Source organism: Molossus molossus, unplaced genomic scaffold (genome assembly GCF_014108415.1).
Source record: "Molossus molossus isolate mMolMol1 unplaced genomic scaffold, mMolMol1.p scaffold_m16_p_1, whole genome shotgun sequence".
Classification (NCBI taxonomy): Eukaryota; Metazoa; Chordata; class Mammalia; order Chiroptera; family Molossidae; genus Molossus; species Molossus molossus.
Window position 1 is genome coordinate 226,251,748 of NW_023425344.1, and position 14,738 is coordinate 226,266,485.

Sequence of the window (14,738 nt, forward strand, 5' to 3'; positions counted from 1 at the left end):
TGTTTCTACAAGTCACACGACAAATTTGTGGCCAAGTTGCTGCTAGAACCTAGGTCTTTCGACTCTTCGTATTTATGTTCTTTTCACTAAACTTACACCTGTAAATGGGAAGGAGTTTAATTGCATTACTCAGTAATTTGACATTTCAGCCTTATATTCTCCAGCTCTTGCTGAGTTATCAAATTTCAACAAATCTAAATACCATGTTGTAAGATGCATTATTTTCCCACCACTGGGGATAAAAGGTTGTCAATTCAGTGCCAAGACACCATCAATTAATATGTAGTCCAATTTGACAGATGTATATATGAAAATGAGTGCATCTCAGAGTTGATGAAACACACTGTGGTTTAATGTTCAAACTCACAAGAGCTCCATGTCCAAATAAGCCAGAGGGAAGGCGTTCTGCCCTGCGCCCGGCCTGCCCTCCATGTACCCTCGGTCTGGGCTCACTGACCCGCAGGGCCACGTCCGGGGTGGAAGCAGACCTGAGCCCTGCCTGTAGCATTGTACCAGGGACACTGTTTCACTTGGGGTGTGGCCTGGTTGCCACAATGAGGGTGAGAACCGGTCAGTGCTAGAGGTTGAAGGTCTGTGGTAGGAATGTTGCTTAGTGAGTTGGACTGACACCCCAGGCTTCCTTAGAATAGTGACCAGGACTTGCGTCCCCAGGGCCCAGCCCAGTGCTTGGCATCACTAGGTGCTAAGATACATGATGACAGCCCCCTACTGCAGGGAGTACTTTTTACCTCTGATGATGCCCAGCAAACTGATCTCTTGTTTATATAATAACCAAACTTACAAGACTTGAGACAAACCAGAATGCAGATTTATTTGAGAAAGAGAGCTGCTTGGAGGACTGATGGTCGTGTTTGTGAGTAGCTGTAGACATGTCTATATGGGAACCAACTTACAATCAGAAACCTGCTCGACAAAGGTGGATGGGGGTTCTTGATGACGTGTGGTCACCACACTGAAATGGTCTGCTGTGACCTGTCTCTCGGAAACAGCACTTATGGCTTCAGTCGCTGTTTCTCCCACCTGTGCTGGACTAGAGTGTTGGGGCATCTTCTTACTAGGAGTGGTCTCCCTCCTAACTGTATTCATTCCAGTGATTAGGCTGCAGATACCTGCTCTCAATCTTTTTTTTTGTGAGGGTCTCCCGCTGCCCTAGTCATGGTTTGGTGGCATAGTGGAATTAGTGTCAGCGTCAGGGCAGGGGTGGCACAGAGTAAGGGACATACTTCTATGTGAGGATTTCTCATCCTTTTCGCCTAAAAGATTGGTTAGAAACAAAATGCTATAGGGATAAAACTGGTGGGTAGGGGGAGTGTCACTCAATTTTTTAAATGAGAAGGAATGAGTCTGTGGGACAAAATATAATTAAACACTCAACTTTACCTATGGCTACTATGTGCCTAAAGGGCTATCATCATCTCCACTTCACAGAGAGCTTAAGGTCCTGCCCAAAGCCAGCCCGCTGGTAAGTGGGCGCGCCCAGGCCGTCTGGCGCCGGAGCTGGCGTGCTTAACCACGATGCTGGGCCCTGTGAGAGGCCCAAGGGCTGCAACAGCTGACATCAAGTTGATAGGAAAGGTACTTAGTTTTTAACTGAGCATAAATGGCTTGCTACTCATGTAAGTGTAGGTAGTTAGCACTCTGGTAATACTGACATACCAGACTTCTCTAGTCCGTCTTGGCTGTACTTTGGAAGGGAGCATGGAGGAGAGGGGATAAGCCTTCCCTAGGCCCAGGTCTGAATTAAGGGAAGGTACCAGGAAGGCCTAAGCCAAGTGGGGAGTAAGAGCCCCTCCCAGAAAGAAAAGGGAAGTTAAGCAGATGGGCCCCTTCAGCGCTAGGGTGAAGCAGCTGAATGAAAGTCTCACCGGGCTTTTAGATACAGAAGCTCCTAGGAAGTGCTGAGGACAGGACCTGTGCTCAGTACAGTATTAAGAGCTGTCGCTCACAGGCTGTTTTCCCATCACCTTGCCTAATGGGCACTGCTGTCTCAGGCGGGGTACTAAGTGCCTAAATGAGCTGGGACTATTGGAGGCACAAAGCTTTTGAGGTCGGAGGAAACCAGCAGTGAGTGGACAGAATGGCACCTGCCGACTTCAAGAGATGTATAATCGTCTAGTCAGTCAGTATTTGGGAGTCTGCGCTGCATGACAGGAGGACCACTGCACGCTCAAGTGTGGCTGACAATGGGTGGAAGTCGACTTCCGGCCAAGGTGGGAGAGTAGTAAACGCTGTGCTCATCTCCTTCCACGACCACATTATACCTGAATTATGCCCTGACTGGTGTCGCTCAGTGGTTAGACTGTTGGGTTCAATTCCCAGTCAAGAGCATATACCTGGGTTGCAGGTCTGATCCCCGGCCCGGGTCGTGTGGGAGGCAACCAATTGATGTCTGGCTCTCCTCCCCTCCCACTGTATCTAGAAATCAATGGAAAAGTATCCTCGGTGAGGATTAAAAAAAAAAATTATACCTAAATTATAGAACCACCTGAAGACTAGCTGAACAGAAGTCCTATAACTAAGGATATACAGAAGCCATGAGGAAACTGGTAGGAGGGGCAGGTCCCCCCTGAGGAGTGAGGGGACCCAGCCCAAGGCACTAGTGTCGGGAAGAGTCCCCATAACGACGTCTGGCTGTGGAAACCAGCAGGGGTTGTGTCCAAGGGAGATGGAGGGCTGCTAGAGTCCCAGGTGTCCCCTTGAAGGGCCCACGCACGAACTGATTTGTTCACAGACTCATCCATTCTGGGCTCCAGTGCTGGGGGCAGCAGTTTGAAGAGCACCGGGGACATACAGGGAGGAAGTGAACTGACAAGCAGCCATCTCTGGGCAAGAACCAGTGCTCCTTTGTTAAGCCCTCCCTGTACCCAGCCGGCAGGAGTACCAATCTGAGCTCTCCATTAACCTGGCTAACACTGTCTGCCCCACCCCACCCAGCTCATAGCCAGCCTGAGCCACTCCCAGTGACTTTTCCACAAAAGCAGCTAGCAGTGGTGTGCCCTGCACCTCTTGCTAAGTGACCCCAATCTTGGTACAAGAGGTGACTGGTCTCACCTTACATCATAACTCCCATTAGGTGGCCCGAATCCTAGCATAAATTGCAGCCTGTGGTGGCCTGGAATTAGCTTCAACTAAGTAGCCATAAATATGGCGCTAGTAGCAGCTGGCCTCAGTTCTCAGCTTAGCCTCTCCTGGGTGCCACCTCTAAGCCCAGCACTAGCAGCAACCAGCTGCAAATCATGTTTTTTTTTTCAATCCTCACCCAAGGATATTTTTCCCATATATCTTCAAATAGAGTGGGAGGGACGAGGAGAGAGAGGCAGAAACATCGATGTGAGAGGGACACATCTACTGGTTGCCTCCCGCATGACCAGGGCTGGGGACTGAACCGCAACTGAGGCAATATGCCCTTGATGGGAATCAAACCTGCGACTCTTTGGTCCAGGGGCTGATGCTCTAACCGCTGAGCAAAACTGGCCAGGGCCACAAATCATTTTGTAGCTAGCTCCCATTAGGCAGTCCCAAGCTGGCACAAATGGTGGCTGACCACGGCCTGCACTAGAACCCTTCTCAAGAGTCTCCAGAACCAACACACCCAGTGGCCAGCTTTAAACCACACCAGAGCACCACCCAATCAGTTCCACAAATGAAACACTGGATGGGCAAACTTGGCTGGCACCAGAGCTCCGCTAAAGCAGCTCCGTGGGGTCAGCCCCTACAGCTTGTCTGCTGTAGTAATGGCCAGTCCTCACAGCCAGTCCGCCTGAGGGTCAGTCCCACCCACTGACGTGCCAACAGCAACCAAGGCTCAACTACAACAGGAGGGTACACACGTCCCACACAAGAGACACTTCTGGAGTACCCAGCTCAGATGAAGTTCTCCACTGGTCCTCACCTGCTACATAAGGGCACTCTGCCAATACTGGGAGACATAGCAGACCTACTTAGAAACAAACACAGGGAGGCTGCCAAAACTCCAGAAAAAGAACTAAATGAAATGGGTACAAGCAATCCACCAGATGGAGTTCAAAACACTGGTTATAAGGATGCTTAGTGAGCTCAGGGGAAGAATAGATGAACCCAGCGAGAACCTCAACAAAGAGATGGAAATCCGAAAAAGGAACCAGTCAAAAATGAAGAATACAGTAACTGAAATGAAGACTACATTGGGGGAATCAACAGCAGATTAGATGAAACAGGATCCAATCTGGAGAACAAGGTAGTGAAAAACCAAGAAAAAGAAGGAAAAAAATGAGGATCATTTAAGGGACCTTTGGGATAAACCAACATTTGCAATCATAGGGGTATCAGAAAGAGAAGAGAGCGAGGAATTGCAAACCTATTTGAAGAAATAATGACAGAAAACTTCCCTAACCTGGCAAAAGAAATAGATATATAAGCGCAGAGAGTCCCAAACAAGATGAACCGAAAGAGGCCCACACCAAGACACATAATTAAAATGCCAAAGGTTCAAGACAAAGAGAATATTAAAAGCAGCAAGAGAAAAGCCATTAGTTTTCTACAAGGGAGCTCCCATAAGATTGTCAGCTGATTTCTCCAAAAAAACTGCAGACTAGAAGAAATTGGCAAGAAATATTCAAAGTAATGAAAAGCAAGGATCTACAACCAAGATTACCCTGCAAAGCTATCATTTAGAATCAAAGAACAGATAAAGAGGTTCCCAGACAAGAAAAAGCTAAAGGAGTTCACTACCACTGCAAGAACTGTTAAAGGGAGTTAAGTTGGAAAAAAGAAGATAAAAAATATGAATAAGAAAATATAGGAAAGAAAAATTCTCACTGACAAAGGCAAATACTTAGTAAAGGCAGTGGATCAACAAACTATAAAGCTAATACAAAGGTAAAAAGGCAAAAGTAGAAAGGTCATGTATAATTACAATAATAAATTAAGGGACACACACAAAAGAAGTAAAAAACAACAAAACAAACATGGAGGGGGTGAGTAAAAATTATAGTGATTTTAGAATGTGTTCAAACTTAAGCGACCATCAACTTAAAATAGACTTCTATAAACATAGCTGGTATACATGAAGCACATGGTAACCACAAACCAAGAGAGATACAAGAAATAAAGAGAAGGGAATCCAAACACAACACTATGGAAAGTCATCAACATATGAGAGAGCAGGAACAGAGAAGAACTAAAAAAAAATCAGAAAACAATAAAATGGCAATAACTACATACCTATTGATAATTAAATATAAATGGGCTAAATACTCCAATCAAAAGACATAATCTTATGGATAGACCCACTTCAGATTGAAAGACATGTACACTGAAAGTAAAGGGATGGAAAAAGGTATCTCATACAAATGGACCTCCCCCCAAAAGCTGGGGTAGCAATACTTATATCAAACAAAATAGACTTTAAAACAAGAGCTGTAACAAGAGACAAAGAAAGGCATTTCATAATAATAAAGGGATTAATCCAATAAGAGGCTATAAATGACACATTAGAGCAGATGGACTTAATTTTTAAGACATTCCACCTAAAAGCAGAATATACATTCTTTTCAAGTACACACAGAACATTTTCCAGGATAGACAACATTTTAAGCCACAAAAGATGTCTCAATAAATTTAAAAAACTGAAATCATATCAAGCATCTTCTCTGATCATAATGGTATGAAACTAGAAATCAAGAAGATCAGTTTTCTTGATCAGTTTACAAGAAGAAAACTGAAAAAGACACAAACACATGAAGGCTTAATAACATGCTACTAAGCAATGAATGGGTTAACAATGAGATCAAGGAAGAAATCAAAAGCTACCTTGAAACAAATGGAAAGGAAAACACAATAACCCAAAATCTATGGGACACAGCCAAAGCAGTTAGTTTTAAGAGGGAAATTCAGCCCTGGCCGGTTTGGCTCAGCGGTTAGAGCGTCTGCCTGCGGTCCGGAGAGACCCGGGTTCGCTTCCCGCTAAGGGCATGTACCTCGGTTGCAGTTTGTCCCCGGCCCTGGTTGGTCGTGCGGGTGGCAGCCACTCGATGTGTCCCTTTCACGTCGATGTCTCTCTCTCCCTCTCTTCCTCTCTCTCCCTCCCACTCTATCTGTACAAAAAATGGAAAATGTCCTCGGGTGAGGATAAAAAAAAAAAAAAAAAAGGGAAATTCATAGTAATACAGGCCTACTTAAACAAACAAACAAACATACAAATCTCATACAATCTAATCTTACGCCTAAAGAAACTAGAAAAAGGAGAACAAAGTCCAAAGTGAGTAGAAGGAAGAAAATAAAAAGATCAGAATGCAAATAAATAAAAGAGTCTTAAAAAAAACAATAAAAAAGATCAATGAAACCAAGACTTTGAGACTGTAAATAAAACTGAGAAACCTTTAGCTAGGCTCATCAAGAAAAATGAGAGTGGGCCCAAATAAATAAAATCAGACATGAAAGAGAAGTGACAACACCACAGAAATACAAATGACTAATGAATGATATGCCAACAGATTGGACAACCTTGAGGAAATGATAAATTTCTAAAAACATACAATTTTCCAAGCCTCGATCAGGAAGAAACAAATCTGAATAGACTGATAACTACTAATGAAATTGAATTAGTAGTAGTAATAATAATAAAACCTCCCAACAAACAAAAGCCCTGGACTGAATGACTTTACAGGTGAATTTTACCAAACATTCAAAGAATATCGTTCTCAATTATTCCAAAAACACGGAAGAGGAGGTAAGTTTCCCAAACTCATTATATGAGGCCGGCATTACCGATACCAAATCAAGACAGACACTACAAAAAAGGAAAATTGTAGACCAATATCCCTGATAAACATAGATACAAAAATCCTCAATAGCCCTGTCCAGTTTGGCTCAGCGGTTAGAGCGTCGGCCTGCAGTCCGGAGAGACCCGGGTTCGGTTCCCGCTAAGGGCACGTACTTCGGTTGCAGTTTGTCCCCGGCCCTGGTTGGTCGTGCGGGTGGCAGCCACTCGATGTGTCCCTTTCACATCGATGTTTCTCTCTCTCTCTCCCTTCCTCTCCCTCCCTCCTCCCACTCTATCTGTACAAAAAAATGAAAAAATATCCTTGGGTGAGGATAAAAAAAAAAAAATCCTCAATAAAATATTAGCAAACTGAATTCAGCAATACATTAAAATGATTATACATACACCATAATCAAATGGGATGTACTCCCAGGATGCACTGCTGGTTCAATATCCGCAAATCAAATGAACATGATACACCACATAAAAAACATGAATTTAAAAAACCATATGATCATATCAATGGATGCACAAAAATTACTTGACAAAATCCAACATACATTTATGATTAAAGAAAAATCCTCTCAGCAAAGTGGGGATAGAGGATTATACCTCAACATACTAAAGGCCACATATGACATACCCACAGCTAACATCATACTCAACAATGAAAAGGAGAAAGCTTTTTCTTTAAGATCAAGAACAAGACACTTTCACCACTTTTATTCAACACAGTATTGGAAGTCCTAGCTACAGCAATCAGACAAGAAAAAGAAATAAAAGGCATCCAAATTGGAAAGAAAGAAGTAAAACTGTTATTATTTTCAGCTGATATACTACATAAAGAGAACCCTAAAATATCCACCAATTATTAGAATAAATGAATCCAGTAAAGTGGCAAGAATATAAAATTCATATTCAGAAAATGGTCACATTTTATATACAATTAACAAACTATCAGAAAGAGAAATTAAGAAAACAATCCAATTTATAATTACATCAAAAAGAATAAAAAACCTAGCTAGGAATAAATTTAACCAAGGAGGTAAAAGACCCGTACTTGGAAAACTATAAGATGTTGAAGAAAGTAACTGAGGAAGATATAAATAAATGGAAGAATATACCGTGCTGATAAATAACAAGAATTAACATGTTAAAATGTCCATACTACCCAGAGAAATCTACAGATTCAATGCAACCCCTATCAAGGTACCAATGGCATTTTTCACAGAACTAGAAAAAATAATCCTAAAATTTATATGGAATCACAAAAGACCATGAATAGCCAAAGCAATCTTGAGAAAGAAGAATAAAGTTGGAGGTATCACACTACCTGTTATTAAACTGTATTACAAGGCTATGGTAATCAAAACAGCATGATACTGGCATAAAACCACACACAGAGATTAATGGAACAGACTAGAGAGCCCAGAAATAAACCCACGCCTATGTGATCAATTAACCTATGACAACAGAGACAAGAACACACAGTCTATTCAATAAATGATGTTGGGAAAACTGGACAGATACATGCAGAAGAATGGAACTGGATCACTTTCTTACAGCAAATGCAAAAATAAACTAAAAATGGATTAAATACTTAAATATTTAAGACCCCAAACCATAAAATTCTTAGAAGAAAACATAGTAAACGCTTTGACATCACTCTTGGTAATATTTTTTTGGACATGTCTCCTTGGGCAAGGGATACAAAAGAAAAAACAAACAAACAAATGAGACTACATCAAACTAGAGGTTTTGCATAGTGAAGGACACCATCAACAAACAGAGAGACAAGTTAATGAATGAGAGAAGTTATTCACCAATGACACATCCAATAAAGGGTTAATATCCAAAATACATAAAAGGAACTCATAAAACTTAACACCAAAAACCCCCAAACAACCCAATTAAAGTATGGACAGCTGTCCTAAACAGACATTTCTTCAAAGAGGACATATAGGTGACCAATAGACATATCAGAAGATGCTCAACATCACTAATCAAGGAAATGCAAATTAAAATCATAATGAGATACCACTTCATATCTGTCAAAATGTCTATTGCCAATAAATCATCAAACAAAAGTGTTGTTGAGGATGTGGAGAAAAGGGAACCCTCATGCACTGTTGGTGGGAATGCAGACTGGTGCACCCATTATGGAAAATAGTATGGAGGTTCCTCAAAAAATTAAAAATACAACTACCATATGACCCAGCAATTTGAATTCTGGGTATTTATCTGAAGAAATCCAAAACACGAATTCAAAAAGACATATGCATCCATGTTCATTGCAGCATTATTAACAATAGCCAAGATATGGAAGCAACCTGTGTCCATTGATACATTATTGGATAAAGATATGGTACATATATACAGTGGAGTATTACTCAGCAATAAAAAAGAATGGAACCTTGCCAATTGAAACAACATGGATGGACCTAGAGGGTTTTATGCTAAGTGAAGTAAATCAGAGAAAGACAAAACCATAGGATTTCACTTACATGTGGAGTCTGAAAAGCAAAATAAATGAACAAACAAAACAAACTCAGATACAGAGAATAAACTGATGATTTCCAGAGGAAAGAAAGTTTAGGGGGGTGGGTGATAAAGGGGAAGGGATTAAGATGTACAAACTGCCAGTTATAAAAACAGTCACAGGAACGTCAAGTACAGCATAGGAAATATATAGTCAATAATATTGTAATAACTATGCATGGTATCAGATGGGTATTTGACTTATCGAGGTGATCACTTTGTAAGTTATATAAATGTATAATCACTGTTGTACCCCTGAAACTAATATAATATTGTATGTCAATTGTAATTGAAAAAAAAAAAAAGAATGGGTGGAAATTGCGATCCCTTCTTGTAGCTGTACATACAGGTGTCGAAAGGTTGCAGAGCAGCTGCATTTTGGGGGGAATCTGGCAGTCGCAATGCCACTTTCCTTTTAAGGAAATGAAACAGTGGTGAGAATTTTCAGCATTTGGAGCTTCCTTACCACTCCTCTCCTGCTGTGTTGCAGCACTGGCCGCCCAGCCGAGGGACTGCATCGACCAGCCGGAGCTGGCCAACTGTGATCTGATCCTGCAGGCACGACTCTGTGGCAATGAGTATTACTCCAGCTTCTGCTGTGCCAGCTGTTCCCGTTTCCAGCCGCACGCTCAGCCAGTCTGGCAGCAGGGATGAATGCTGGTTCCAGCCCCAGTTCGGAAACAACTGTAGGGCTGAGAAGGGCAGAGAGGCTCTTGCTCTCCCCTCTGTGGCCGGCAAAGGGAGTTACCTTCTGGAGACACTGCCCCCCCACCCACCCACAGCCAGTGTTTAGCCTCAGCAGCAGCCAGATCTGAGTCCCCAGCAGTGTTTGCCTCTCTGACATGACCTCAGGTAGCTGAGTTGTCAAGAGAAATCTTGACAACTTTGGATAAGAACACCTTTACTTTACAACTTCCCACTACAATTTCTGTTACACAGGATCAGTTCACTGTATTTTAAAATGAGCTAACAGAGTTCTTCCTTCATTTAAAGCTGGATAGGGAGGTGCATGATTTCAGTTAACACCTATCGGACTCCTGCTGTGACGGGGAAGGAGTCTTTGCTAGAACTAGATCTCATCTGGGGTCAAACAGTGGCCTATTTCTCCAGTCTCTCAACCTTCTAGGTAGTAAGTAGCAACCAGCTTCAAACCCATCTGTGCATATGGTGAACAGCATGTTTGTGATACTCTCGGCAAAGTGGACTATAATGTAAGGCTCAATATAGAAGAGCAGTTGCATTATTATCTGAGCATGAGAGAAGTGGAAAAGCTCCTTACTTTCATCAGGAAGCTGGGGCCTGAAGCCCTCCTCTTGAGGTCAACACGCAGAGCTGGCTGTGAGGATCCCCTCACACCTGTATGGAGCTGATCAACGGGCCTGCTCTCTACTGGGACTAACAAGGAGCCTCTCAAGTAGGAATCTGTGAAGCTGCCAGATAAAAGCCAGACTATTAAAAACAGTAACAGCAGGATGGGGGGACCAGTGGAGGGGAGGGCAGCGTAATAAGTGGCTTCAGAAATAGTTTGAATTGGTGAAAGTCATTCTTCATCTCAGAACCGCCAGTTCCTTGCTGCTAAGAGGCCTGGGTTCAGTGAGTTCCTAAATTCCTTTCCACTGGAACTTTCTTCACTTCCTCGAGAGGGCTGGCTGGGCCTAGTGACAGAGGTTATTCAGGGACACGAGAGAGACAGGCATTATAGGGAAAGGTTTTTTTAACTACCACCATGTTGGCTGGGTGAAGGACACTTCTTGGTCTACCTATCATGGGCCAGGGCACAGGTCATTTCTTCTTTCCATTAAAAAAATATAAAGGAGCATTCCCTTTGATTTATCATGGCTGGTTTTGCTATAGAAACTGGAAAATTAAACCAGTATTTGGCCTAGTGGTGACATATTTTCAGAAGGTAAGTTTGAGGTTAGCTAGCCCTTCCTAGAACTAGTCACAGAATAGTGGGCTGAGGTTCAAGGTGAGAGTAAAATTCAATCTAAACTACTGGTTCTCAACCCTCTTCCATAGTGGGAACCTTTAAAAAAAACTGAACCAGAGTTCCACTCCCCAGAAATTTGAATATAATTGGTCTGGAGTATGGACCAAGCATGAGGATTTTAAAAGCTCCCCAAGTGATTTTGATAGTGTTGCGTATCACTGCAAGTCTTGTTCAAATAAAGATTCTGCTTACAAGTTCTGGGTGGAGCTGAGATTCTGTATCTAACCAGCTCCTAGGCGAAGTCCATGCTGCTGTCCCGACCACACTTCAGGCAGCAAGAATCTGACATTAGATTTGTTTAGGATCAATTAAAGCCTAAAGAATGAATACAAATATGAATTTTAAGAATATACTAGAGCCCTGGCTGGTATGGCTCAGTTGATGAGCGTCGTCCCGTATACCAGAGGGTTACGTGTGTGGGAGGCAACTGATTGATGTTTCTCTCTCCCTCTCCTTTCCTCTCTAAAACCATAAAAAAAGTAAACAAATAGCTCAGTGGTGTGGCACAATGGTTGAGCATCGACCCATGGTTCAGTTCCGTCAGGGAACATGCCTGGGTTGTGGGGGCATGCAGGTGGCGGCCAATCAATGTTTCTCTCTCTCTGAACCTGTCCCTTCTTCTCTAAAAGTCAATAAAGAAAAAATAAAAATAAAAACAGGTATATTACAAAATAAAAGACTTTCTAGCCACCAAACTAGAGAGCTGCAGCAGCAGCAGAACGGAGACAGAGCAAGACCAAAAATAACTAAAAGTCAACTGCTAATAAAGAAAAGGGGAAAGAACAGCCCTTCATGGGCAAAAACTTCTACCACGAACATTTATTTTTGTTAAAGCAGATTATAAATTCTCATCAGTACAAATATATATAACTTACATTTGATTGTAAGGCCAACGTTCAAAAGTAAAAATGAGATGGGATCTCACGTTGTTACCAGAAGTCAAGTGGCTGCAACTGGCAACAGGATGTTCTGTTCACACAAGGGAGGGGGACAAGGACACATGCACACACAGGTGCGCACACACACATACACACACACACACACACACACACGCACACACACGGGCAAACACATCAAATAAAACCAGAAACTCCATCCCCACAAAATTTGTGGGAACAAAACTTAAAGGACAAAAACAAAACCCACATGACAAACCAACACGGTAACCTGTGTTCCAATCTATGGATATGATGTCATTGTCACCTTAGTGTTAAAACAAAGTAAAAGATTAACATAAGGGAACTGCAGCAACATATAAAAGAAAATACATATTCTCTATAGAGCATATTTAGATTGATTCCATTAAAATAATGACATTAGAATTTCATCATAGGTTTAAAACCAGGACAATACTACTCTTTCATTTTCTTTATTTAAACTACAACCTAGTGACTGTATTGGTCATGAGCATGATTGTTGTTGCAATGTGCTACTTACAATGACTGATACCAAGTAAGCTAGGGATCCCATCTGCACCTCCAGCTTTTCCTCTTTTTACTTCAATAGGCATCAATGATAAATCAATCTTATGTACAATTTCTTACAGCTAACCCTTTACCTTTGGCAAGATTACTTACAACTCATACAACTTTTTAATATTGAGAACTATTTAAAATATTCTAAATGCATAAAAATAAAGATTTTGGCTCTTTTGATATATATTTATAATATTTATTCTTACTCAAAATGGAAGCTCAAATTTACCCCTAAAATATAGCTCTGCTGCACAGCTGCTGATGCGCCCTCCAGGAATTCTGGCAGCGCCTGCCTCTCGTCCCTGCCCAAGAACAGGCCACCCCTGTTCTCAATCTCTAAGACCGGCCAGTACTGAGAGGAGGCAGGTGCATGGCCTGAAAACAAAGGGAGATCGTTTTGCTTCCCGTTGTTTTATATTCCAGTAAATGTGCTTTGAATACAGGTTCCAGTTCAGATATGTGTGCCTCTCTGTTGCCAGAGATTTGTAAGGGGTTGAGGCAGGAGAAGGGGGACAGAGGGCAACATTTTTTGACTTCTTTAGCCTAACTAGGACAGCTCTTCTCTAGGAATGATTTTCTCCACTTATCCAAAAATCACCCCGCACAGCACTCCATGCCTAGATATGCTCCTTGGGACCTTTGGGATTAGTGAAAAGTGTACTGAATGGGGACACAAAGTCTCCTTTGCTCCTTTGACCTTCACCCCCACCCCACCCCACCCTCGCCTAAGTAAGGACAAAACACATAAGCCATAGGGACTGCTCAAAGTTCAATTTCAAACGTCTTCTGTAAGTCACTGGAGAATGGGTTGGTGGGGGAGGGGTTAGTACGTTGCTTGGACTTGCTTTCTAATGCAGCCCACTGGGCCTCGAAAGGATCCACTGGGCAGGTGCCTGTAGGAACCTCTGTGTGCTTGTCTCCTGAGGCCAACCTGCCATCGTCTACCCCATTGAAAGCTGCAGAACCGTTGAAGTGCTCGGCAGGAGGCTTAAAGAAGGGACTGGCAGTAGCACTGCTTGTCTCATACTGAGGGAATGTCTGCTGCTTGACCAGGCTGGGAGACTGATGGGGGTGGGCAGCCTGAGGGTGGCCTGCAGTGCCAAACACGTTGGCTACCATCTGGGAGGGAGTGATGCCCACCACAGGCACATTAGGGGCTGTATAGGGCATCCCATTGGCCACAGAATAGGCCTGGGCAGGGACAAAGGCTGGCTGCAGGGGTGGGACCACACCCACTGGCACAGGCTGAGAGGTGAGGAATGCACTCCCTTGGAAAGGCGGCGCTGGCTGGGGGATGGCAGTGGGTGGAGGCGGCTGGAGAACTGGCTGCAGAGGGACAGCTGAAGCTGGGGGCTGCTGAGCCCGGACACTCTTGGACACCTCTTCTAACCAGCGGTCAGCCTCAGAGGGAGTACGTCGGTGACCAGCCTGGAAGAGACCTGGAGAGGCCACATCAGAAGACTGACCCCACTCAGTCCCTGGAACCAACATGGAGAGAGAGAAAAGAATCAGTCTTTAGGAGTTTCTTTCCTAACCTGATAAGCTTGGTTATTTGAATGATCCTAACATGTGGATCAAATCCTGCTAGTGGGGTATTTTGCTACTAGCTGAGGAGGTTTTGTGGTTAGACAAAGAGAACCTGTCAGATCATGCTGCTGTCTTCAGCCATGTTGAAGAGCTGTCTAGGTATGGCTCAACTGCATTGAACCAAGGCAGCTGGCTGGCATAGGACACCCCTCCCTGTTGCTGTGGCTTATTCATGGTACAGAGGCCACCTTGCACGTGCTCCAAGGGCCCAAGGTGATTCACCTTCTGCTCTAACAGAATGAGCAGAAAATAATCAGTGATTTGGTGCTGTACCTGATGGTCCTGCCTGGCTTCCTGACACATGTTGTCTTTCTGGTGAACTGCCTTTATTACTGTTTAAAATTTTTTTGGTTTTATGGCTAAATGTTCATTATAGAAAAGTTAG

The 14,738-nt window shown here is 43.1% G+C and overlaps 2 protein-coding genes across 5 annotated transcripts in view; one reads left to right on the forward strand and one right to left on the reverse strand.

Annotated features, from left to right (window-relative positions):
- Positions 1 to 9,955, forward strand: part of PAPLN (papilin, proteoglycan like sulfated glycoprotein) — a 44,650-nt gene extending 34,695 nt beyond the window's left edge. Inside the window, exon 26 of the mRNA XM_036261503.1 lies at positions 9,792 to 9,955. Within this exon, the coding sequence (XP_036117396.1) occupies positions 9,792 to 9,955 (164 nt within the window). The remainder of the gene's footprint in view (positions 1 to 9,791) is intronic.
- Positions 9,956 to 11,911: 1,956 nt separating this feature from the next.
- Positions 11,912 to 14,738, reverse strand: part of NUMB (NUMB endocytic adaptor protein) — a 162,309-nt gene continuing 159,482 nt past the window's right edge. The window contains exon 11 of one of the 4 annotated variants that reach the window (XM_036261543.1): positions 11,912 to 14,244. In XM_036261543.1, the coding sequence (XP_036117436.1) occupies positions 13,529 to 14,244 (716 nt within the window). In that variant the 3' untranslated portion in view covers positions 11,912 to 13,528. The remainder of the gene's footprint in view (positions 14,245 to 14,738) is intronic. The other 3 variants (XM_036261525.1, XM_036261517.1, XM_036261533.1) reach the window with 3 other exon arrangements.